Genomic DNA, 24,640 nt, shown 5'->3' with positions numbered 1-24,640 from the left:
GTTTTAACCTTTAAAAGAAATCTGGAAAAACATCAGTGGGAGTCAGGCTGAGGGTAAGCAGGACTTGCCATTCCTGCTGTCCACACTTCTCACCAGCTCCCTCCTGGAGACTGCTTGGACTTCCCAAAGCAGAGAAGGAGACTCATGCCCTTGGTGTCAGACTTAGGAAAGGATTTTACAGTTGTCACAAGTGTGGTGTGGTGTGTTAGTCTCAGCACTGTGGTTGCTGACAGCTCCCTACTGCTAAACCCAAAGACCAATTTGCAGCATGGATTAGGCACCCACAGACAACTCAGAGCTGATTACACTTGATATTTATTGATGCCCAGTGTCTTGCGTCTTACTCAGACTTGCAACTTGGGCATCGTCTTTGCTGAGGACTGTTCTGTATCCAGATAATGCTTAAATTTAGACGTATGTGTTAAGTAACGTAAAGATTTTATTCACAATGTTAAACTTTCTTCATGTCTCTGTTATTGCAGGATTCTTCTTGGTTTTCACATAGTCCTTGCCTGCTACTGAAAAGCTAATTTTCCAAGACTACCTCTCTGCTTAAGTAGTTTCTGTGCTACCTTTGCTGTATTACGTGCCTGTTCATCCAAGTCCAGCCTTGTGATCATCTCCCACTTGCTTTGGCACATTCCCTTCCACCTCTGCTTGACCTACACTCCAAGGCTTTGCCACCCTCCTGTTACCTATTTAAGAGTGCACTTTTGTTTTGGTATTTCCAAAGGCTCCCAATTTCAGTCATCTTCAGATGGCTTTTCTAAGAAGTGACTGTCAGAAGGATGTTAACAGCCCTTGGATTTCTGGCCAGCACCATCTTATGTATTATCTGTCTTCATCTGAGGTTGAAAGCTTTCTAGGGCATGGGGCTGTTACTGTTCTGCTTGGATAGTCCCTAAAACAACTTGTATGCAAATCATAATAGTGGTAATTGCTAGGAACTTGGTGAGTATTATCAAGTAAAATCTACTGAAGCTGATGTCATGTTTTTAAAGAGATGGTGCCTTGAACAAGCCAATTTCTCAATGGAAACTGCTGAAATAAGTGTGAAATTATTTCATTTTTGTCAAAGACTTATGCCACCTTTTGAACTGCAAAAGTTTCAGGATGGCAACAATGCCACAAAAAATTACTGTCCTAGGCTCCGTTTTCCATTCAGTACCTAGATTCAGTTTGAATCAGTGCTTCACTCTTAAAACCAAATTATTTTGTATGTCACCTGCCACCTTGAGATTTGCAGGTGATGTTCAAAAACCGCCTTAAACTTTTGACCTCCTGGACAATGAGCCAGCAGCTCACATGCGATTCGTTGGTATAAATTCATTCTCACCTCAATGTGTAGAAGGAAATTCACTCTAAGAATGCAGCCATAGATATTAAGAAATGTCTCATATGGCCATGATGTATCTGTAAACTGTCAACTATGAAATAGTTTGTGTGATAAGGGACACGCTGAACCCTGTCAAAGGGGAACCTGTGGTGTAACCAGCTCTTCCCTGAGCCAGGCCGATGGTGGAGCCAACCCCTCTGACACCTCCTTGGAAGAGAATGTTGGTGTTGAACAGCAGTGTTAAAACATCCAGGTGGTGAACCAGTCATGGTAAAATATTTGTGGGGCCTTGTTTCTCCCTTTGGCAGAGATTACAAAGGCAGTCTCCGGTCTGCCCATCAGGCTGGGCCAAAAGCACTTGGTGTAGTTGGAATGAATCCATGCCAAGACAGAGTTAGGAAAGGCTGGTTTGTTTTTCCCTTGACGTGTAGCTATTTTCTCCTCTCTGTGCTTTCCTGTCTTGGTCAACATGAGCATGCAACAAATGTGATGGGGAATGGATGTCAGCAGAATTTTTCTCCCCTTTGTTGTCTGAATGGTCTCGCTTCTTAAACTTCCTAGGAGAAGTTCAGGTGGCTAAACAGAGTGGGAGGACACTGCTGGAGGCACAGGGGCAGCAGGTTTGCTAAGGCTAAAGCCTCCAAGGAAGCACAGCACTAAGGAAGAAGGATTGCATGAGGGTTGTGGGATTGGCTGGGACACTGATGCCAAGTTCTGATCCAAGTTGCTTATATGCCATTGAAGACTTGTGGTGGGAAGGTTTGTGCTGCATAGGACTGACTGGCTGTTTGGTTGCTTTCCTAAGGCAGCCTCTCCCAGTGCCACCTCAGCGTTTAGGGATCTCAGGTCTCTTCTTGTCAACTTTTACAGGAGCAGCTTCTCAAAAGCGCTTTTGTCTGGAGCAATTGCCCAGACAGCCAGGCAAGCCCATGCCAGTCTGTCCCTGTGTTTCCTTTCCCAAGAGCAATACTCCACTTTAGACTGGAGAGCCAGGCACTGGCTGCCTGACCCGGGATGCTTGTGGTCTTCTCAGAATAACACCACCCTCAACATGAGCTTGGCAAGTGCCACAGGGAACTCACGGAAGGAAACAACTTGGATCTGTGATAAAAGACTTCAGTTGCTTTGCCAGCAATATGCGTTGACAGCCATCATCTGTCAAGCAGCTTTGGTGGTATTCAACTGGTACTGGCAAGTTCAGAGACTGAAGCTGCCTTGGCTGGTTGCACCCACCTCTGCAATCATGGAACACGGCTGGGAGTGAGCCCGGATGGGTGGGAGGTGAGAGCAGCACCTCTGGAGCCACCAGGGCTGTGCTGGCCCAACAGCGTGGCAAGAGTCGAGACTTGAGTAAGTCCCTTGTGCTTGAAGTCAAACATCCTTCTGGGCTGGGGAAGACCAGGGAGGGCGAGGTGTGACATCCCCGAAGAGCCAAAGAGCAGAGACAGAATGAGGTGGGATGGGAGAGGCCATTTCCTGGTGGCCCTGGCAGATCCCCATGTGGGGAGGTAGCGCTGGGCACACACCTTGGAGCATTGAGGCTGGCAAAGCAGCAGGGCTGTGGGCAGGCAGTGCTGGCCCTGGGCTCTGCTCACAGCTCCCTGTGCCCTGGGTTGCTGTCAGCAAGGTCCTGGGACATGGCCCTGAGCCCACAGACACTGCCCGCGCCACAACCTCCCCTTTGTTTTTGGTGGCGACGCATCCAGAGGCTGTAGCTGCGTTTCCTACACCCACTGGGAGGATGTGGGATTTTCCTGGCTGCGAAATGCAGCAGCAAAGAAGCTCAACAGGCTGGGCCAGTGACTCAGCTGCTGGTGATGTGCAGGGGACAGTACAGACAGGCTCTCCCCTCTCCCTGTGCCCAGCAGCCCAAGCCACGGTGCCCTTGAACACCTTAATCCTTTTGTTTTCCACCCCACTCTTACTTTTGCCACACAAGACGTGAAGAAATGAATCCCGCCAGCAGGAGATACCCCAACTGGTTTGGAGAAAGGAACACATGATTTTTATTTTAAAAATACTTCATTCCTTTCATCATAGTCATTTCTGCAGAAACACAGTCAGAAGTTGCTGTGTAGGAGTATGGATTTCTGGTAACAAGGCCACCTACACAGATCCACCGCAGGAAATAGGAAGCCCAAACCTAAAGCCTTCATTGTTTAAGGCCCAGTTTTTGCAGAAGTGCTAAGCTGAGGGCAATGGGAATAGATGATGCTGAGCCCTTAGCAGGAGGTGGTCAGGATTCTCAGCCTTGACTTGGTGAGTCAGAGCATTGCATGGCATTTGATAGGCAGGAGGATTCTGAATCTCTCCACAAAAATCCCCGTGTAATAAATAATATCCTGTTTAATACAACTATTGCATCTTGTTTTGGAACTAGGAAGAATAAAAATACTTGTTTCTTCCCACTCCCCTTCTAAAAGAAGTTTCATTTTTGGGTAAAGCTCCTTTAATAGTGATACATAAGCATTTTCAAGTCTTATTTTCTCTTGGATTTGCAATATTGCTATTTTTAAACCTGTAAGCAATAATACATTTGTTTTCTGCAGAAGAATGCTAAGCATTTACTTCACCCACATAGTGGCCCAGTTTATGAGGATTCAACAAAAAAATATTTATGTATTTTGCAGCAGGAACAGAAATAATATTTAAACCTGTAAGCCATTTTGTTGAATACGTTATTGGTTCCTAATATTAAGGAGGAAGCTGAAAAAGAGCCGTGTAAGGGACATGTTTACCAAACACTAATCTCAATTATAGTAATTTTCTGCTTTGAGAAAATAATTGTAGTTTTAGCACCTGTTTTGCCTGTTTTCTGCTCTACATGGACTGTACCTTCACTGACATGGATTTTTTCATATAGGAAAAAAAACCCCAAAACCTTTGTTAAATGTATGTCCTTTCTAAAAGGAGCTATTCTGCAGCAATTATCTTCAACCTCACGATGACTACAGTGCACGGACTGATTTTAAACAAAACACTCAGAAAATGTGTGGAAACAGTGTTTCTGTGGGGTCCTTTGGTCAGTCATGGCATAAGCTCTTTAAAGAGGAAATGGGGAATACAGACTTAAAACTGAGATGATCTGATACCACTTTTTAAAAAGTTGGTAAAATGTGTTTTTTTACTGAGATACCTTCTAGTGTTTCTAAATCAGATCTGCAGTGTTTGCAGTCAGTTTTTCCTTGATGTTTAGAGCTGTCATGGTGCTTCTCCTTTGGAGGTCTGAAAAAATTTAGAGGAAAGCATATATATGTTTTCTCTATATTGAGGACATTGAGCAGAGGCAGGTGGAGAAGGAACTACACTAGGAAGGTATTTCAGACAATTGCGTGGATGTGTAAATTATGCTGGTTTTGTTTGTTTGCACTAAGCTATATTTTTGGGTAGCGAGTGGTTCAAAATAATGCTGGAAATGTTTGAGGTTAAGCTGTTGCATTTGCTTCCTATGGAAACCTATTTTTATTGCTTTATTTAATGTTGGGGGCATTCTTTTTATAGTGAAACTTTTGTCACTACTCGAACCAGTTAGAAGCTTTCAAAGGACATAAAGTGGCCTTGAGAGCAAAGGCAAACTCACTGAGACTGCACCAGTTTGTTGCAGACCCCGAACCAGGTACAGGTAGTTCCCATGCCACTTCCCACAGCCCTTGCTGGCCCAGTGGGATTTTCACTCCAAGGAAATAAGGGTTAGATTTCTGCACCATGATAACCCTACAGTACACAAAGCCTATCCTATTTGTGCCTGAAATGTTAGAGCAAATCCCCCCTCTTTCCAAGTGAAGTTTCCAAATTCAAATTTGTACTTTTTACATGTCAAAAGTATGTGAAACTCTTAATAATGATAGGACTGCAAGATTTGCACAGGCATATACAGTATGTGTGTGTGTGCACATGCATACAACATGAGGGGAGTAATAAATGTATGTGAAAATGTTAAGGCTGTGGCCAGAATTTTTCACCTTTGCAGCTCAGGTTTGACAGCCTTGCTTTGTTCTTAATTGTTGTGTGAAATCTAATTCAGACAAGCAAAAAAAAAAAACCAGACTTGAGCTATTTCAAGTTTAGTAATTAGTGGCAGTAAGGACTCTGAAGAGGTCAAGAGCTATAGCTTTAGGTCCCCACAAGGCCACTGGAGTTATGCCACATCCCAGAGCAGTCTCCTAAAGGTCAGCACACTCACCTTGGGGACAAGGCTCTAATTCTCCAATCCTAGTTCCTCTTGACTTGAAGCAAGGCCATGATTCCAGCTTTCCCACATCCCACAAGCATCCTGCAGCGAGTCTGGCTCTGTCTCCCTGCTGGAAGTGGTTCCATTTGATAGCAGTATTCCCAAAGGGAGAAAATAACTCGACAGAGTGGTCAGAGCACTCGGGGGGACTGTGTGAAAGGCGAGTTGAGCTCTCTGCTCTCCTGGGAGTGTGCCTCTAATTATTAATACAGAGTGGGAGTTTCAGAAAGTGTGGTTTGGGGGTTTAGCTTTGAACAACCGACTAATAATTACAGCATTTTGCACATGGGTTGTGTGAGAAGCCTTGTTTTCTTTTTCTCTGAGAAAATAATTCTGTGTCCAACCACATATTTCAAGCCCTGCCTGGATAGTGTCTGTGAGTGTATTTTCTATCGTCATTGAAAGCCACAGAGGAGGGAAATAAGCATCAGAGCATCACTCACCTCACACTTTAGTAACTGGATGCCCTCTAGCGAGGCTGCCACTCCTCTCAGATCTGTCAGTCCTTATTTATATGGAGATATGTGACATTTCCATGTGTCAAGTGTTACAATGGTGAGTTCTGGCCCAGAGCACTTTCTGCTGCCCAAGTCTTTCTCAAAATCCACTTATGCTATGCAGGGGTGTTTAAAAGCAGTTGTAGTGTGGCAATATTTGATTTGTTTAACTCAGTGAGAAGGTTTCCATTTTAAATATGTGGTGTGACCTCACCAGGCAGTTTGCAGGATGTGAGTTATTCTTCAAAACTGTAAGTGACCAATTTAAATATTTTAATATTAAATGCCTCATAAGTTTATGGAACTATTTGGGCTCTGTTAGTAAGACTCTTGGCATGTGAAAGCACACAAATGTTTGTTCTATTGCTTTACCCCATCCTCTTTTAAATGCCAAGATTGGTGAAAAGAAGCTGTTATTCCTCTGCAATGTTAGAAGTTGATCCTGCTTATTGCTCTGAAAACAAACTCACACCTAATGAAGTGAGAGCACAGCACTCCTTGGCAGTTCCTTGGGTCTTTTTTCCTAAGGCCAATTGAAGGTTTGCCTTCGAGTGGGGCTGACAGGATTGTGGGACTGTACTGTGGGCCTGAGAGATGATAAAGAACTTAGAAAAAATTGCCATGCAATTGGCATACTCTGGAATATAACTTGCAAGCAGTTTTTTCCTTCTTGAACTCTTCTGTATTTTATTAAAAGCCCAGTACCTTTTCATTTAAAAACATATTTCAGTGGAAGTAATTTGCAATATTATCTCCTAAGCAGCTCTTGCCCTTAACAATGCTTTGATATTTAGGTGCTTGCCAAATACAAACTGCAGTTCCACTTTCCTTTTTGTGCAGTGTCTGACCCGAATGAACACTCAGACTGAAAACCAGGCTTCGCTGATGTTGCAGAGGGAGGATCTCAGCTGGATACACATACTGCAGCCATCCAAGGGGAATCTGCAAATGCCAGGTAAGAACCTGCTCTCCAGGTCAGCATGAAGGAAAAAAGGGATGCAAAGGACCAGGTTCACAGCCATCTGCCTCCTCTAGGCCTTAAAGCTGCCCAGGCTGAAGAGGGGACAGGATATCCCTCACTATCATGCAAACTAAAGCACCAGGAGACACTTGTTCTGTTAAACACTTGCAAGTTTTGTGCTAATTCAGCCACTGCTTGACATTCCAGACTTAAGAGATTAATGGGCAAACCAGAAATAACTTTTCCCCATTGTAGTATATATGGCAGGTATGATTGTGTGGCTTTTTCCTACTTTCCGAGGTCAGGTAATGGGATAAGAACAGGAAGAGAGAAGTGACACGCATCATAGGTAAACCACAGTCATCAGTCTCTTCCTGTGGCAGCATGAAAAAAAAGTGCAATCACTCTTAATAGGCTCTGGGATTCCCCACAATCAACTAGAACTTCAAATTTCCCTTTCTGAAGGTACGTGGTTAGTACTAGAAACTTTTAATCAGCAACGTGGAAGAGGAATTACGTGACAGACTACTGCACCTAGGAATTCCTCTCTTAGACAGAAAAGATAAAGGAAAGTAAGTGAAAATGTACTTGGTGAACCATTTAACACTTTAAAATAATTTTTGAGGAATTCAGAATTAGCACGCAAAGTCCTTAACTTGCAAAACAGTTTTATTTCACACTTATACAAAGTTAAGACATTTTAAAACACTTACAATACTATGGATTACATCAACTGCCACCGACTATGCTAATAGGGAACTTCTCAGGTCTCTGGAATTTTACAGGCTTTGAAAGTTTTAAAACAGATCGTTTAATCAGGACCCAAGGATAAACCCTGCTGCAGAGCCACATAATTGGATGTCAGGTTGTGTCCCCTCTGTCCCCATAACACAGAAGGCAATGTGGCTCTCCAGTAAGTCCTAGATTGACAGTATGTGCAAGAAATACTCAAGAAAAGGAAGGTGCTCCTAAAAAAACCAAACCCAAACCTGTGATGTGTGAAATGAATTTGGATTGCATGGATCTAAATACATTCAGTGTTCCACAGATATCCATGGTGAGCTGTTTTTTTCACTTCAGCTGTGAGTCCTCCTTTCAACTTAACTGTTAACAGCCAAGGACAAAATTTACTCTAGTGCACCACAGAACTGAACGTTTTAGGTACCTAAAATTCTGAAGTAACAGCAGCTCTAATGTCTGGGGAGTAAGAACAATGGCACAACACGTTGCCTGGTTATACAATAAACTTTGGTGACCCAAGCACGTTACATTCAAGTTTCATTCAGGTTTTGGGTGATTAGATAAACAGAAGAACATCTATGGATGGCACACAGCTCCAAATGAAGAACCAAGGCTGGTTAGCTACATTTGCTTCCCATTAGGTCCAAAACTAACTTGCTGTGAGAAAACAGTATTTCATACAGAAATACAGACAGATTTGCAATTCATTTTAGAGTCTTTCATGGAAATAAACAAAAGGAGACAAATACCAAAAGATAACCTAAAAGCCTCAAAAGGAATAAAAAAAATACTGCGCTTGTCCCTTTAATCTGTAGCCTTAGGAAAGTCCAAGTGGCCTTTCCCAGCAGCAGTGGGAATCTTTGCATCTTAAGTGAAAAGTCTTTTAGTGAAATAGTAAAACACAGCGTTTTTTGTCCCAAATGGCAATTGGGGAAGTTGTTATGTGGGAGAGAAAAGGACCCTGCCTTGCAGGTTCAATCCATCCTTCCTTTTCACTTCTGCAGTATCTCATTTTAACAGTACTGAAAACTGCAGCCCCCTCTTCCCCAATTAACTTTGTTGAAAAAAGAAGAATGAACAAAAAAAAAAAAACAATCTGTCCTTCCCGACTTTATATGACAGAAAATATGCAGGAGACACAAGCCCAGCTTTTAAGTCTTTTCCAGGTTATCTTTTGGAACAGCTGTGTAGCAAGGCAACAAATATTAATATAAGCTAGTTTTCTTCATGATTCTCAAGAATTCTTGCTCACTTACTTCTCCATCTCCATCTCGATCAGCTTCATCGATCATTTCCTACAAAACACATTGGACATTTGATCAAGCACTGGACTCAAAACACAATATAATTCACTCATTAAAACAACAATCAGAAGCACTTCATGTGAAAACATAACTGTGTTTGACTGGCCCTTCATATTTCTGACCTCTCAACCCTTTTTGTATAGGCATACATTTCCACCCAGTCCTTAGGAGTTACAGGATAGGTCTGTGCCTGTTAGGCAAGCTCTGGTAAATCACAATTTACCTGAAGTTCTTCATCTGTTAGATTTTCTCCCAGCTCTTTGGCAACCCTTTTCAAGTTTTTGAATGAAATTTTTCCTGTCCCATCATCATCAAATAATCTGAAGGCTTTCAAGATTTCTTCCTGTGAATCCTTTTCGCTCTAAAACAAGAGTAAAACACGTGTGAATTAGAAAACTCCTGACTTCAAGCTGCTTATGCTGTCACAAGAATTTCTGCTAAGAATTCCTACCATTTTTTGTGTCATCATGGCCAAAAAGTCTTCGAAGTCGATGGTGCCACTTCCTTCCTTGTCAATGTCTGCTATCATTTTCTTAATCTCTTCCTTCTTTGGCTCAAAGCCCAAAGCCCTCATTGCAACCTGCACCAAAACCCAATTGTTAGAAGGCCACCAAAATTATGTTATAAGCAGCTGAGCTAAAGCTTGTTTCATTTCCTTGTCCAAAAATGTAGTAACAATTCACTGCAATGAAAACACCTTGGTATCTTTTATCAGATTCTTTCATCTTTCCAAACAGAAATAGTGTAGGCTTGATATTCTGAAGACTATGTTCTTCCTACATGGTCTAGTGGAAATCCATAGTTAATTAACATTAGGCAGAAATTTTCCTGCTGAACACTTTTCTAATGGAAAGTGTCAACTCATCAGAAACATGTGTTTTCTGACCAGTTTCTTGCAATGGGGCAACTTGAAAAAGTTCCTTTTTGTTTATTTTAGAGGGCAACACTTCCTATTGTAAAATATCTACTATTTTGAATTTATTTTGAAAAAGAAAACAGCATTAAATGGTTGATGCTAAAACAATTCAGTCTCTTTTAATAACTATACTTTAACATGTATCATCTGCATTCAGAAAACATGCTGTCCTTAACCAAGTACTTCCAAGTAAATCCTGAGCTAAGCCACAGGCTTAGGTAACTCATGCAGAAATTGAGGCAGAGTCTGTGTATGTGAGAAATTAAGGTCAAGGAGATAATTAAAAGGTTCACACTTAGAAAAGGATAAGACACATAGAAACACATGGAGAGAACTGAGAATAATCCTCCCCCTTGTACTACTGCGTGTGTGCAAGTGCACACACACTACCTGAATTGCTACTGAAATGAAACTCAGATCCCTCTTTTGCTTTTTTTTGAATTAAAAACCAGGTAATTTTTTGATTATATATATGCAAACATATATATATATATATTCAGGTTGTAACCTTCCTGAATGTGTGCAAAGTGTGTGTTTAGTTCTGAGGTGATAAAAATATATGATATTCTGACATTCATCCCAGAACAACAAAAGTCCATTTCCCAGAAACTACCATCTCAGTCATGAAAACTGAAATGTGTACTGCATGTACCTAAAGACAGGAACTGCTTAGTTCCTCTAATGCTCAGATAATTCCAACTTATCAGACCTAAATATCCACATATTAGAGAAGCCTGTCTGCTCTGAAGCATTACATGCAGGGTACACCACGTAATACACCCCAAATTCAGTCATGACAGAAAGCCATTACTCTTGTTCATACTCCAAAAGTATTTTAAAGTAGGGCTGGACAAACAGAAAAAGCAGCTACAATTTTAAGATCAAAGATATTTTCATCCAAGGAAAACAAAAAGTTTGAAAACCTTCAGTTCTTTGATGTCGATGCTTCCAGATCCATCGGTGTCAAACAAATCAAAAGCTTCTCGGATCTCCTGCTTTTGCTCTTCTGTAAGTTCAGGCTTCAAGCCACTTTTCTTCCGCTGGGCTGTAGCTAAGCCAGGTTTTCTATAGTTGGATGCCTTCAGAAAGTAAGGGAGACAGCAGATAAGAAATAGCCCATTCCAGGGAGAATTCAAAATACATTAAATTATAAATAACAAAAGCAAAACCGTAGCAGAAGTGAGAGACATTCCTTGCTGCAAGTGGTAGACACTGGGGTCTCTATGCTCGTTTCTTTGGTTATTCTAAAAAGAATACAAGCAAAGACTTTGTTCCTGGGAAATGTGCATTTGAGCTTCATGTTTTCTGTTTTAAACAGAAAGAGTTTTGAAGACTGAAGGAGTAAAGCCAGAAGAACAGGCGGGCAGACTGAAAATGAACACCCCACTGAGGAGACTCAAGACCCTCTGTACCTCCTGCGGTGGCCTGGATGTGTCAGGGGTGGTTTCACCTGGAAAATGTGAGTCCATCATCCTCACAGCTAAAAAAGGTGGTTGCACAGGGTCTCGACTGTGAATGGCACACAAATTCAGCCACTCCTCCAAGCCGGCCCTGAGACGGGGATGTCCCAGAGCACCTGCTCTGAGGGAGCAAAGTGTAAAGGGAGCTGTGCAGCTCCAGGCTCCCTGTCCCCCGAGCAGGAGGGAGCTGTGCTGTGGAGCCAGGTAACAACGTGTTCTGGGAGCAGTGAGATCAACACGAAATCTGTCCCTTAAGGAGCACTAATCTGCTTGTGCTGAGCTGGTACATCATTATCCAGGATAATTCTGAGACCTTTCCTGCCTCTGGGTGTGAGCTGTACAGTACAGGGTCTGTGGGTCCCTCCTATCTATGGAGCTAGAAAGATGTTTTCCTCAAGTCTAGTTTCGTTTTTAAACCAGCAGCAGACAGATTTTAGTCCTTCAGTCTTGAATTGTTGGGCAACCAACAATAGGACAAGGGGACATGGGCTCAAGCTCTGCCAGGGGAGGTTTAGGTTAGATGTTAGGAAAAAATTCTTTACAGAGAGGGTTATCAGGCATTGGAACGGCCTACCCAGAGAGGTGGTGGATTCACCATCCCTGGAGGTTTTTAAAAAGAGATTGGACGTGGCCCTTAGTGCCATGATATAGTAATTGGAGTTGGATCAGGGGTTGGACTTGATGATCTTGGAGGTCTCTTCCAACCCTATTCTATGATTCTATGATTCTATGAATCTGCACAGACTGGTGGAAGGAAAGGCAGTCCCTCCCATCCCCAGCTTCAACTGGTTGGGCTTCATAAAAGCAAATAAACACCAAGCAAGGAATTTATTACCTAGCTACTGCTAACCACTTTCTTATCTCAGCTGAATTGGTACCATTTTTCTGGCTGGGATCCCTCTCTTAAATTCCCAATGTGTAACACAGAAGATTCCATTTTTCTTGTAGTTTAACGTGAAATTTCATTTTCTAAAACACGATTTGTCCCTCCCAGGCTGGATTACAAAGCAGTTCGTCTGGCTTTTCCCTGCTATCGACACGAGCATCAGATTTTTACCCTTTATATGCCGCTCTGGCAAAAACCCACGAGAGATCTTTTTCCTGACTATAGAGCCTTATCGTTCCCTTTATTCCAAGTCTGAGCTGTACAAACCCCTTCCAGGTTCCCGCTCCTGGCCTGGCCGGTCCCATCCCAACCTGCCACCGCGACAGCACGAAGCGGAGGAGCTCAGCGAGCCGTGCCGAGACGAACCAGGCATGTTCCCCCCGGCTTGCTGAGCGCAGGTGCCGCATTTTGCGAATCCCAGTGTTTTGTCGGGAGCGTTTTCCATGGTGACAGAGCTGGGGGGGGGGCGGAGGTAACCAGGCGGCAGCGGAGGCCTGGGTGGGACTGGAACCCTGAGAGGGGTTTGCAGGTTGGCGGGGAGGCGGAGGGGCTCGGGGGGAGTCGGCGGTGGGAAGGGGAGCCCGCAGGGGAAGGAAGGGAAGGAAAGGAAGGACGCGCTCACCATCCAGGCGGGAACCATCCGGGACGGGACCGGGCAGGACGCACCGCAACAGACACGCGCCGGCCGACTGGCCAATGGGCGAGCCGGACGCGCCGCGGGACCCGCCCCTCCGCCCAGCACGGACCAATGGCGCCGCGCCGTGCCCGTGATTGACAGCTGAGAGCGCCGCGGGGCCCGCCCGCGGGGCGCGCGGAGCAGCGGCCGCCGTGTCCAGGCAACTCGTGTGTCCGGGGAAGCGCCGGGAAGCGCCGGGAAGCGCGCACACACCGGTGAGACACCCGCACCCGCACCCGCCGCCCAGCCACCGGGCCGGCCCTCCGCACCGCAGGAAGCGGCCGGGCCGCCGCCACGGCAGTTCCGGGGCGCCCGCTGCGTCCGCTCCAAGCTGCTTTCCTCCCCCCCGGCGATCCGGGAAGCGCTTCCTCTCCCTGTGAAGATCAGGAGATAGTGTTCAGATGGACTTTCGCTGAGTGGGATGGAAACATGAGCTTTTTGGGTTTTGGACTAGCTGCGCTAAGGGGCCTTTAGGGAGATGGAATAAATTATATAATGAATAAATTCCAGTACCTGAAGGGGACTTACGGGAAAGATGGGGCAAGACTGTTTACAAGACAGGACAAGGGGGAATGGGTTCAAACTGAAAGAGAGTAGGCTTAGATTAAGTTAGATATTTGGGAAAAATTAGATATTAGGGAAAAATTCTTTACTTCGAGGATGATGAGACCCTGGCACAGGTTGTCCAGAGAAGCTGTGGATGCCACATCCCTGGAAGTGTCCAAGGCCAGGTTGGATGGAGCGCTGAGCAACCTGGCCTAGTGGAAGGTGTCCCTGCCCATGGCGGGGGGGTTTGGAAGGGGATGATCTTCAAGGTTCTTTCCAACCCAAACCATTCTGTGATTTGAAGCTGAGCATAAAAGGTATAGGGCTCAGGGTTCTCAATTCTTGGTTTGTATACTTTGTAATTCAAAAAGGAAGTTTTAGTTTAATCCAGGACTGTGGTATGGAAGAGATTTTGAGGAAAAGAATGGTGTGTTTAAAACGAGTAGCAGATCAAAATTTTAAAACCTTGGCAGTTTATGAGGTATTTAGAAGTGGCATTGCTTTTCATGCATGCATAAAGTGTGCATATGTGTGCTAAATAGACTAGATAGAATTGGAAACAAATAAATTTGTTTTTCCAGATTTTGAAGATTAAACCTTCAAAAGGTACAGCTATTGGTACCAAGAAGAATCTGTACAGAACACTTGGGTTTTGCATGTAATTTGCCCATTCTGCTCTAATGAACTTTTGCCCTAAGTAAGGCAAATAACTGAAATTCCAGATAACAGGTGAGGAGGGACATGGTAGTTCTATACAGTCTGCAATGCTTCAAGAAACCATGGGAATTAACAGCTTTTTACAATAAGAAAGCCAGAAACAATTCAAAGGCATTTTAGCAACACACCATTTCAGCAATTATATGCATTTATGTCTCATATAAAGTGCACAGGATAAAGAATTGTTTTATACAGTGTAGAGCTGTGTTCAGGGTTAGACTCCTAAATTACTTTTTTGGGAATCTGTGTTCTGGCTTGCTGTGAGGTTGGGTCAGCAAGTTTGTGTTCTGTCCACAGATGCTGCCCACTGCCCATGGCTTTCAGGGATGTGAATGCAAGGAGACATACTGGACTCCAGCAACTCTCATGCTTGGCATCGACTGGAAGAGCATTTCTTGGGCCAGTGAAGTCTCATAAATTCATCGTGGATGAAAGCACCAACCAAAGCACATTGATTTGTTCTGCTGTTAGACTGATTGAAAGTTTGGATTTGACAAGTGCTGCTGGACAGCTTCTTAATGAAACCATTCAGGCACAGAACAAGGAGTTTAAGACTGGGATGAGTACCCTGTTGTTCCTCGTTGGTGCGTGGAGCAGTGCCGTGGTGGAGTGCCTCCAGCAGAATGTTCCTGTTTCAGCAATAGTGTCTGTGATGTCTGAGGGGTTGAACTCTTGCTGTGAGAGAGTCCAGTGTCTCCAAATATCAATACATGATGTAAAGAAAGAGCTGTGTTCTAGCAGAGTTAGGCCAAACGCTTTTGAATGCAAAGCTTGCCAAGTTGGATGTGACAGTCTTCTAAATCCTCAGGATTTGCTGTATTTTCAGAAATTTGTTTCTGAACCAGAAGTAATTTCAATAAGTTCTTGTTCCCATCAAGGAGATGATTGTCATTTTAACAGGGGCCTGGTTTCACCCTTTGTTGGCTTTGGTTCAGCAGCTTCTCTTGTCAAACCAGCGGGTGACAGAAGTTCATCTGTGATTCCTGGAAGTGGTGTTATCGCATCCAGCTGTATCAAACAGAAGTTAACCCACAGCAGACACTTCAGCACTTTAGGAAAAAGCCATTTTTCAGGTCAACAAGGTAATTTTCAGGGATACCTTTTGAGACCATCAGCAGATCCATGTGAATGCTCTGATTTAGGACACCTGGCAATGGCTCTGAGTCGTGGAAATCAGACTGGCGTGAAACTGCTCCAGAGCATTGTTGAGTATCAGCAAGAGAGAGCAGAGTGCAGGGGCTCTTCCCAGCTTAATATCACAGAGATTGTGACATGCTCTTTGCTGGGCCTGCCTGAAAGCTATTCCTGTGTCTCCCAGGGCTTTGTCACATTAGTGTCACCAGAACAAGCCAAAGTCATCAAACACTTTAAAGACAAATCCCTCCGGATCCTGCTGGTGGATGGTGACCTAACGGAGCAGTACCGTCACTTAGGTTTTAACAGACCACATAACGTAAGGACCATATTGGAGCATCCTAACCTAGAGGGAGGCAGAACAGGAGACACATGGCTAAGCAGAATGTTAGATATTCTGGTGAGCTTTGAAGTAAACCTAGTTTTGGTCAAAGGAAGCGTGTGCAAAAACTTACTGGACAGATGCACCGCAAGCAGGATACTGGTAGTCGGTCCTGTGCCTCGGGATGTGTTGTGTGCCTTTGGGGAGGTCACTGGTGCCCAACCAGTGACATACCTGAGCCAGCTGAACCCTTCCTGTGCTGGGAACGGGGTCCAGGCAGAGCTGTGGGAGGCCAGCGATGGGCGTGCGATGGATCTGGGTGAGCTCGTGCCGGTCCGGATCAACGTGCGAGGCATCCCCCTGCTCACGGCCGTGCTCACCACTGCCGTGGCTTCCAAGGTGCAGCTCCTTGAGGACCAGTTCTGGACTTTGGTGTATCGACTCCACCATGCTTTAAAAGATGGGAAGGTTTTTCCTGGGGGTGGTGCAGTGGAGCTCTTGTGCCTCAGCCACATCCAGGTGCTCGCAGAGCAGCCTGTGCGACCAGCAAAGGCTGCAAAAGAGTTTCCCAGTCCTTGGCTGGCAGCACCTGTGGCAGAGTATAAATCCCTTGTGCTCCAAGCACTAGCAAGCGGCTGGAAGCGGTACCTTTCCGTGGTCATGTGTAACATGGCAAAGGCTCCGTCGGAGTTGGAAGCGTGTGCATTAGTGGATCATCACCTCAAGAAAGCAGTGGATTGTGGCTCTCCCTCAGCATATATATTGGAATTGTTTAGAAGAGGTGATGTGCTTGGGGGTGGCTCTGGTCCCTTTGCTGACCACGGCGAGGGTTTAAAGGTTTATGATAACGTTGCAGCCAAGACAGAGGCGTGGAGGAGAGCCCTGGACTTGGTGCTGCTGGTGCTTCAGACTGATGCTGAAATTATCACAGGCCCCAAAAGGAATGAGCTGTTGAACTCGCCTGTGTCGAGTGAATTTATGTTCTTATAGGACTTTGCAGTCCCTGAGTCAGTGGGAGAAGTCCAGGTTTAACTTACATGTCCTCATAATTTATAAAGCAAACACTGAGATGTGATTATGACTTTAGAGCGTAACAGCAGAAATCAGAATGAGAGACAGTCACAAGGTAATTTCTTATTTCTAGAAATGAGAATTAAATAACAAACAAAAATCAGTTATGAGCTTACCTCTAACCCCAGCCTACTAATATTGTCTGTATAGATGTCTCCTAGTGTCTTCTAAAGAAAGGTAGGGACTTCTTACATGACATTGGTGTGCTTGTGTTAAATTAAAGAATATACATAATGTAATTAATTAGGAATTAATACCTTGTTCTTAATTTCTGTACATTGCAAGCATAAGAGTTAAACTTGAGTGTTACATTTTACACTGAGATCATATTAATAGATTCTATTTTTGTATATTTATATGGTCAATATATCTCCTATTTTCCAATATATACCCTTTGGAATTTCTCTGTTTTTGACAAATTCATGCTGAATCCTTCCTTTTGGTATTATAGACTGGGTGTATCTCCACAAAATTTTCAATTTTACATCACGAACTGGATTTTTGGGTTGTTTCCTTGGGGTCTTTCAGTTATCTTTGTAGAGAGGAAAATGATCTATGTTTTAGGTGTTGGTTAAAAACTGTAAACAGGTCTATCATGATTGAGGCAAGGCATTTTTACTGTGTTACAGCACTTATAATTTGGAAGCAGAGCCCTGAAGAACTGGCACTTCGTTGCAAGAAAGAGGTGTGTAACTATGGAGATATTTTTTTTCTGAACTTGGCATTCTGAATCATACTTAAAGTGAAATGTCTCACCAGTTCTGGTGAAAACAGAACAGAAAACAAATGGAAATGGTGATGTTAAAGTGGATTCTTGCTTTCAGGAACTTTCTCATTAAACTGCTGATGGCTGGCATACGGATAATGAAATTCACCCTCAAATAAGGTTTAAATATATAGAGAGATGAGTCTGTATATTAAAGTAGTGTTATATCTTTGACCTGAAACTGCAGATCTTTTGGTTTTCTATCAAACTCCAAAATTCAGTGGATTTTGGGAAAATCTCATCAGTACTGTAGGGGTTTATAATTTTAATTTGGAACAGTATTTCCTAGCAGCATAGGGGTCTAGTTATATGGAAGTTTTGATCAGCCTGCAATTACATTTTCATTATTAATCAGTTGGCACACTGATGTTTAACTGCTTGGTGTACTAAGACACGAGAGAGAAAGAGTCTGGTAGATCAAAAGAGGCAAAAGGAGCTAGTGGCTGTTAAGTGAGCATGAAGTGGAAACACAGCATATAAATAAATGTGAACAGACTCTGTGCTCTGCAAGGGTTTGCAGCTCATGTTTGACTTTATACTGGGTTTTTTTTGAATCTCCCGTCCTGAGAATTGCATAACCCCAGTTCCCAAGAAAAGATCCACTTGCACTTTATTTGAATAATAGAGTTAAGTGTGTTGTGGAAAAACTGCAGACATGAATTGTATTGAGGTGGTCCAAACATCTATTTATGGGGCTCTTAGACACTGAGAGCTGACGCACCAAGTGTTGAGAAAGTCCAACATGATGTAATTTTTCCAATCAGGCTTGTAAAAAGCACATAATGATATATTTAAATGCTGTGATGCCGAAACCAGGACAAGGGGTTTTCTAAAAAGCTGTCAGACATGATATTTTGATTAATTAACACTTGCTTTTCTACAGGCCCACGAAATGGAAAATTTTATAAACTGGCTAGATATTGTATTGCCTGGGTTACTTAAAATTATTTCTCCTCAAGGCATCCTATTCTGCAATTTGGAGTACAATATACTAGAACAATATAGTTCCCCAGCCTCAAATCTCTTAAACCTCTTTGCAACATGGAACGGAGATCCTGTGCGTGTCTGCCGTGGCACTCGGCGACGGGAATGATTTCAACATCTGCCATGGGCGATTTTGGCTTCTGCCGGGCAGAGGCTCCTCCTCTGTGCACAAAGGCTGTTTGTGCAGAGTATGATGTGATGGCAGGGCTAAACTTTTACATGTGATGCGCTTGGGAAACTGGGAAATGGCAGAGATTTCAGGGAAAGGATCGTCCCAAGGCATTGGCAGCATCTCACCCCCTGCTGAAACCAAGTCCTAGTCAGGTGCCTTGTTTCTCCCTTGCATCCCAGTGTCATCATTCCCAGCTCACTCCTCCTGTTTACGGCTGATGACATTTTATTTAATGTTTCTCTTTATAAAGCAAATTTTTTAGGTTTCTGCTCCTTGAGGATTTCCTGAAATGTAGTGGAGGGCCTAATCATAGCAATAAGACCTTTGTCCCAAGCTGGGCCAGCCTAGGGGGCACAGCCTGCCTTCATATCCTGGCTTTATAAGGGCTGATAGCCTGGTGATCAGTGCTTGTCAAGAGGCACCTGATAGTTTGCCTGCTTCAGGTATACTGAAAAATGTGAGCTAGGAAATGTAGGAGACAGTGGTCCCCAGGTAGACAAAGGAATGATGGGGGGAGACTGGGGGCTGGGAAGGTTAAGATAGTTATGGAGCAGGGAGGGCTGGAAGAGAAAACCTGAGCTCACAAGAGAGCTGGGAGAGTCAAGACAGTTTATTTGTGCTGACCTCCTGCTGATATCCCAGGCCAGACCTGCTGGAGAGGCCGGGAGAACATTTTCCTTTTTCTTAGTGGGAAGAGGAGTGGAGAGGGGAATCTAATCTAGGAGAAAAGTTATGGAGTGACAAGAGATTTTCAGCTCTGCTCAGAAGGACGACTGGCAGACCTGAGTCATCCCATCAGTTACATCATCAGCAAAAGGTCATTCTTACAGCACCAAGACCTTCTTCCATGAAAAGCAGGTTGGCTTCCCATAACCAACTCAGGCAGGACATCAAGAGGAGTTGAAACAACTCTACCAAGTATCAAGTGAATTAAATGTATTTTTATGTGTTTTTTTTAATCTTTTTTGTGTTTAAACTCTAGAATGCCCTGCTACGTGACAGTGCCATACTCAAATGTCACTGAGCTGCTCCTTCAAGGAAGGGCTCCCTGTTTCTGGAACCTGAACTGCTGTGCAATACAGGCATTTCTGGGAGTAACAGAGACTACAAGCCTTACAATTAGTATAAGGCAAACTGACAGGGAGTCTTAAATTGTTGTTTTTCTACAGCTGCTGTAGAACAGGGATCTAGTACTGACCAACTGTAAGTGTGGTTTGTTTTTTTAATCAAAACCACAGGCTTCATGGGGTATTTTTTACTTTTGGAAGGACCAGGTTGTGACTGTGTTCAGAAGTGTGGCACGGTGATACATTTGCTTTGTCCCTTGTGCAACTTCTTTGTGTTAATTCTTTCCCTGGGGAGTTAAGCTGAACTTTTAGCTTTTGGTAGCTTCCAGAAAGGCCTTTTCCAACCTTAAGGATTCCACGATTCTATGATTCTGAGAATGTGACCATCTGTGCTGCTGTTTCTACAGCGCTTTTTTCACAGCCACTTGTAGAAGTGTCACTTACTCATAGCACTTTAAGACAGAGGGAGTATATTCCAGTTTTATTCCTCTCTCTCCATAGATCAGCAATCCTTTTGAGACAATTCCACACCAGCACAGTTAGAGCATGGTTTGTATGACCTAATGTGGAAAAGTCAAAAAATCAGACTAAATTCTGCCACTTTCCACCAGCATTGCTGCATTAATTAACCATTTATTGCAAAGCTGCAGGAGGACCAAGATCTTTTTCTTTCAAGGTGGTGTGTTAACCAGGCACGAATAGATCTGCAGTCTTAAAGGGCTTTTTCTTTGTAGATAATGTTACTCCAACAACTAATGTCCACAGGGATGATTTCAGCACAGTTGAAGGGAGAGAACAGCTCAGGTATGTGCACAAACTAGGGACTGGGTTTGATACTGAGTGGTGGAAGGAAGAAAAGAACACATTTCTCTGTTTTGACTTCCTACCTGTTGATTCTGCTGATAATGTCCACTTCTTTAGGTATTTGAAAAACACCCCCAGTGGTGTCTTGAGCTGCATTTCAGTGATAGTTTGCTGTGAGTACTGGGATTCAGTTTGTTGTATTATGTTCTCAAAAACTTTGTAGGGACAAGGATGATTTGGGGCAGAAGTGCTTCCCTGACTGGAGGGAAATAATAATTCTCCAACTTCTCCTTCCACATCAGGCCCCTGATGATCCTTGGGGAGTGGCTTTTTGTCGCATTTAATCCAAGCCTGGGCTCCCCAGCACCATCCCCAGCAGCCATGTGTTCCCGTGGTGAGCCATGTTTGGGAGGAATCCTTGAGTGCTTTTCAGAGGGGTGGAAAGAAGGGCTGGGCCGGGATCATGCACAGATGGTGAAAGGGCTCCTGGGAAGGGGGGGGGGAAACCGAGGCCTGTATTTTGTTTCCCTGCCTAGCAGAGGTTCAAAACAAAGAACTGTTTAGATGAAAAGGAATTCTTTCCTTGGGGACCAAGTGCTACTCCAAACAATAGGATTATTTTTTCATTAATGCAAGAGTAGTAAAGATAGCATGCAGTTTTTATTTAGAAGTAATGGGAAGACCAGCCTCTGACTGTCTTTTATTCCAGCTCAAGTCAGTAGGATGGGGGTTAGTGTTGTTCACAACTTTTGTCTGCTGTGTTGTGAGACCAAATATTTAACCAGCATTGCAGATTCGGAGAGGTGACTAAAAATAACACGGTTGGTGAACTTATTTGTTTCCAAGGTGTGATCTGAGTCACTGCTTTCACTGACTAAACTTAAAAACAAAACAAAAACAAACAACAGAAACCCCCTATTTGTTCACACTGGAGAACCAGAAGAACTCCAGAGGAATACCTGTCTATTATTAGTAAATCCTAATTTTTTTTTTGAAGAACAGCAATCCCTCCAGTAAACTGAAAGGAACTTTGCCTTGTTTTGGGTATTAATTCCTGTATTCCACTGGCTGCTCCCTGCATTTGCAGTTCTGTCTGTGGCTCCAGCTCAAAGATCTGCCCATACCGTGCACCTACTGTTTTAGGGGAAGTGAACACAATTCCATGTGCAAAATTCCATATCAGTATAATGTCTTTGATTCCCTACATTGCTGAAAATTAGACTAGTACACCTGCAGCAATACAGATATGTTGATTAGGTCAGTTTAATTAACTGGCAAAGTCCTCCTAATGTGACATTATTCCAGTTCCTTGAGTATGCCTTGCTCAAGGTAAAGGGACAGTTAGTGTTCAGAACTTCATTTCTCACTCTCTTCATCTCTCAGTTTATGTAAACACTGTTTAAATAACCATCCCAACTGTGTCATCCAGATCCTGGTTCAGGGGTACTTGCTTTCTGGAGCTGTTTAGCTGAGTGCTGCCAGAGGCCAGGAAACTCTGATATAATTGGCAATAAGAGAGCTTTACTGGAAAGGAAGCCCAAATGTATCTTTGTTTATCTGAAGTACCAGGCAGTTAACTTGAAAAATGATTTTGTGTGTGACCCTGGCTGTGCAGTTATTCTGTTTGACATCCCAAATACAAGAGCAGTGCTGTAGATAGGCTCTACAGAATTGCCAGATGTCCCATCAGTAATTGCTATACGTGGGGTGGGTTACTGTGGGTAGTATGGGAATGACTCTCAAATCTCAGCTTCAGTGGTGGATGCTCAGGAATGTTTTCCAACAGAACTTGAGGAAGACCTCCAGCCTCCCAGATTCCGCTCACAACCATTCATAACACCAGTGAAACTGTGGAAGAAGAGAGGCTTTTCAAGGCCAGAAGAAGCTGGAGGAAATCCAATGTCTCTTGTTTGTTTGAGTCTCATTATTAAACAGACTTATTAAACTGCCGAAGAAAGGTCTTCCAAAAATACAGGAGCTAATTTAAAAGTATGTGACTTTTCTGTGCCAAGGGGTGCTGTTTGAATTAACTGTGTTTGCTCACCTGTAAAACAGGACTGCAGACTGCCCTACAACCTGACACTTGGCATTTACTGCTTGGCCATGATGGAGAGGAGCCATTGTACAAATAGGATGTTCCATTCCCTGCCCTCCCTCGAACACTTGTGTCCATCTCAGATAATAAGCTGAAATAGGGTTTGTTATGAATTGGATTTTCTTTTAAAAGGCCAGTCAGGCTGTTTTTGTTCTGGTTTATGTGTTGCTATGAGCCACTACCACACATTCAGTTCTTCAGTGAGAATTCACAGATGCTTTTGCTTTTGCGCATGTGTGGCAAGATGTTATTTTGCTGATATGTTGTTCTCAGGAGACTGAAGGGGAAGGGGAAATCATACTTTGGTTATGAATTAATACAGGAACCAATCCCTTTTTTCATTAAAAACATCAGTGGAGTTTCTGTGGCTTTGGGGAGTTGGTCCCTAAGAAACAGGTTATTGCAAAACCATGACCATCCTTCCTCCCTCTTCTGAATCCTACTAAAGGGTGAGTTTCTGATCATTTCTTAGTGGCAGGAAATGTAAAATTGAGGACTGCTGCTGTTGATGAGGAGTGCAACCTTCATTAAAAGCCACTCTTTCTCAGATGAACCTCTAGTAAGCTCAAATAGCAATAACAATTGGTTAATGATAACATGGAAAACACTCCCTTCAGAGATTCAGTAGGTTGAGCTGTGCTTTACACTGAAGAATTTGATGAAGATTAAGAGCCCATCATCTCTAGGTTAGAGGATGTCTCCTGGAGGAAATGGCACTTAGGGAGAATGATCAGCTTTGGAAACAGTCGTATCCAGTCTGTTTCTAATTTTTAAAACTGCAAACTCTTTAGAGAAGAAACTCTTCACTCTGTTCATTTAGTATGTGACAAAATGAGGCCTTGGATAACAATCAGGGGTCAGAATTATTATAGCAATGAATGAGTGAATGTTTGATGTCATTTAAGATTTGGCTTCTTCACCTTGAAAGACATTTCTTTGATTTGAAAACCTGACAAAGCTGTTGGAATTTGTCAAAAATCCTTCTGCATTGCTTGGTACAGAATTCCCACAAGTCTGGACTCCGTAAGGATAATATCTAGAACAGGATAGTTCTTGGAGAGTAATAGTAAACTTTGACAGTGAACAACAGTAGTTCTTTTTTGGAATATAGGGTGAAGATTAAACCACAGTAGTTACAATGTGCCAAGCAGAGCTACGAGTAGTCATAGAACATACAGTGTAAACTCAGTGGAGCAGAACACTTCCTCCACATACGAGCTGGCAGGATGGAATGAATGTCATCCTTTTAAATACCTTGGAAATGAAACAAGACCTCAGTATATGTGTGGGGGTTTTGAGTTTCACTAATTCTTTTTAACATCTCTCTGAAAGAATTCCCCATAATCTGTAATCGTGTACTTTACATGTGATCTCTTTATTTGTGGCTTTAATATTAATCTCCAGTGTTGGATCTCTGTCTATTTGCCTTGGTCTGACAAAGGCATTAGAAGTTGCCCCTTGTCATGTTTGCTGTATCACTGGTGTGATGCAGAGCTGGCTCAGGCATATTTGACAGCAGTGGTTTTAATATTTCAAGCAAAAAATGAACAGACTTTGTTGCTACAGGTTTGAGGAAAATCCTTACTTGTTCTGTTTGGTTTTGTTGGGGTTGTTTTGGTTGTGGTTTGTTTTTTTTTTTAAGTGGAAACTTAAATTGTTTTTTTCGAATTGTGCTTTCATCTGTGTCTGGCTCTTCCTCTGCTCTGTTTGCTCTTGAGTCCCCAAAATTAGCAAGAGTAATGTTCTAGTTTGCAGTGCAGTAGGAAAGAATAACTTGACTTTCTAAAATGTAATAAACAGTGCAAGACCTGGAACAAGTACAAAACCTTCAGACAAGGTGAAAGCCCCCAGAAGAATACCTCTATTCAAAATGTCTGTGGATGTCTGCAAATACTGCCAGGAGCTTAAGTCTTGTCCTTTTCCTTTCCAAACATGTGTATTAGGTTTTTCTTTA

The 24,640-nt window shown here is 43.3% G+C and overlaps 2 protein-coding genes across 6 annotated transcripts; one reads left to right on the top strand and one right to left on the bottom strand.

The window, feature by feature from the left end:
- Window positions 1-7,676: 7,676 nt before the first annotated feature.
- Window positions 7,677-13,061, bottom strand: LOC113970754 (caltractin). Its single transcript, XM_027689999.1, has 5 exons — window positions 12,955-13,061; window positions 10,910-11,065; window positions 9,522-9,650; window positions 9,294-9,431; window positions 7,677-9,061 (listed from the first exon to the last, which is right to left on the bottom strand). The coding sequence occupies exons 1-5, from the start codon at window positions 12,970-12,972 to the stop codon at window positions 8,972-8,974; spliced, it is 531 nt and encodes a 176-aa protein (XP_027545800.1). The 5' UTR covers window positions 12,973-13,061; the 3' UTR covers window positions 7,677-8,971.
- Window positions 13,062-13,134: 73 nt separating this feature from the next.
- Window positions 13,135-23,181, top strand: BBS12 (Bardet-Biedl syndrome 12). Of its 5 annotated transcripts, XR_003535318.1 has the most exons (4): window positions 13,135-13,223; window positions 14,569-16,853; window positions 17,428-17,483; window positions 20,522-23,181. XR_003535318.1 is itself a non-coding variant. In XM_027689998.1 (2 exons), the coding sequence occupies exon 2, from the start codon at window positions 14,585-14,587 to the stop codon at window positions 16,715-16,717; it is 2,133 nt and encodes a 710-aa protein (XP_027545799.1). In that variant the 5' UTR covers window positions 13,135-13,223; window positions 14,569-14,584; the 3' UTR covers window positions 16,718-18,509. The 5 variants fall into 5 exon arrangements, 1 of the variants encoding a protein (XP_027545799.1); XR_003535316.1 differs by having other exon boundaries at window positions 14,569-17,483; XR_003535317.1 differs by lacking the exon at window positions 20,522-23,181 and adding an exon at window positions 19,476-20,502 and having other exon boundaries at window positions 14,569-17,483.
- The last annotated feature ends 1,459 nt before the right edge of the window (window positions 23,182-24,640 follow it).

The sequence above is a fragment of the Neopelma chrysocephalum genome, unplaced genomic scaffold, assembly GCF_003984885.1.
Source record: "Neopelma chrysocephalum unplaced genomic scaffold, ASM398488v2 Primary Assembly neopelma1_79, whole genome shotgun sequence".
Taxonomy (NCBI): Eukaryota; Metazoa; Chordata; class Aves; order Passeriformes; family Pipridae; genus Neopelma; species Neopelma chrysocephalum.
This window is presented reverse-complemented; position numbering and strand designations above follow the sequence as displayed.

Bases quoted from the DNA above. Each gene is read 5' to 3' on its own strand.
- LOC113970754 (XM_027689999.1), bottom strand. The intron at 9,651-10,909 runs GTTTTCAAACTT...GTTTTGGTGCAG, and splicing joins TCGACATCAAAGAACTGAAG to GTTGCAATGAGGGCTTTGGG. The intron at 9,062-9,293 runs GTAAATTGTGAT...TGTGTTTTGTAG, and splicing joins TAACAGATGAAGAACTTCAG to GAAATGATCGATGAAGCTGA.
- BBS12 (XM_027689998.1), top strand. From the start codon at position 14,585: ATGGCTTTCAGGGATGTGAATGCAAGGAGACATACTGGACTCCAGCAA.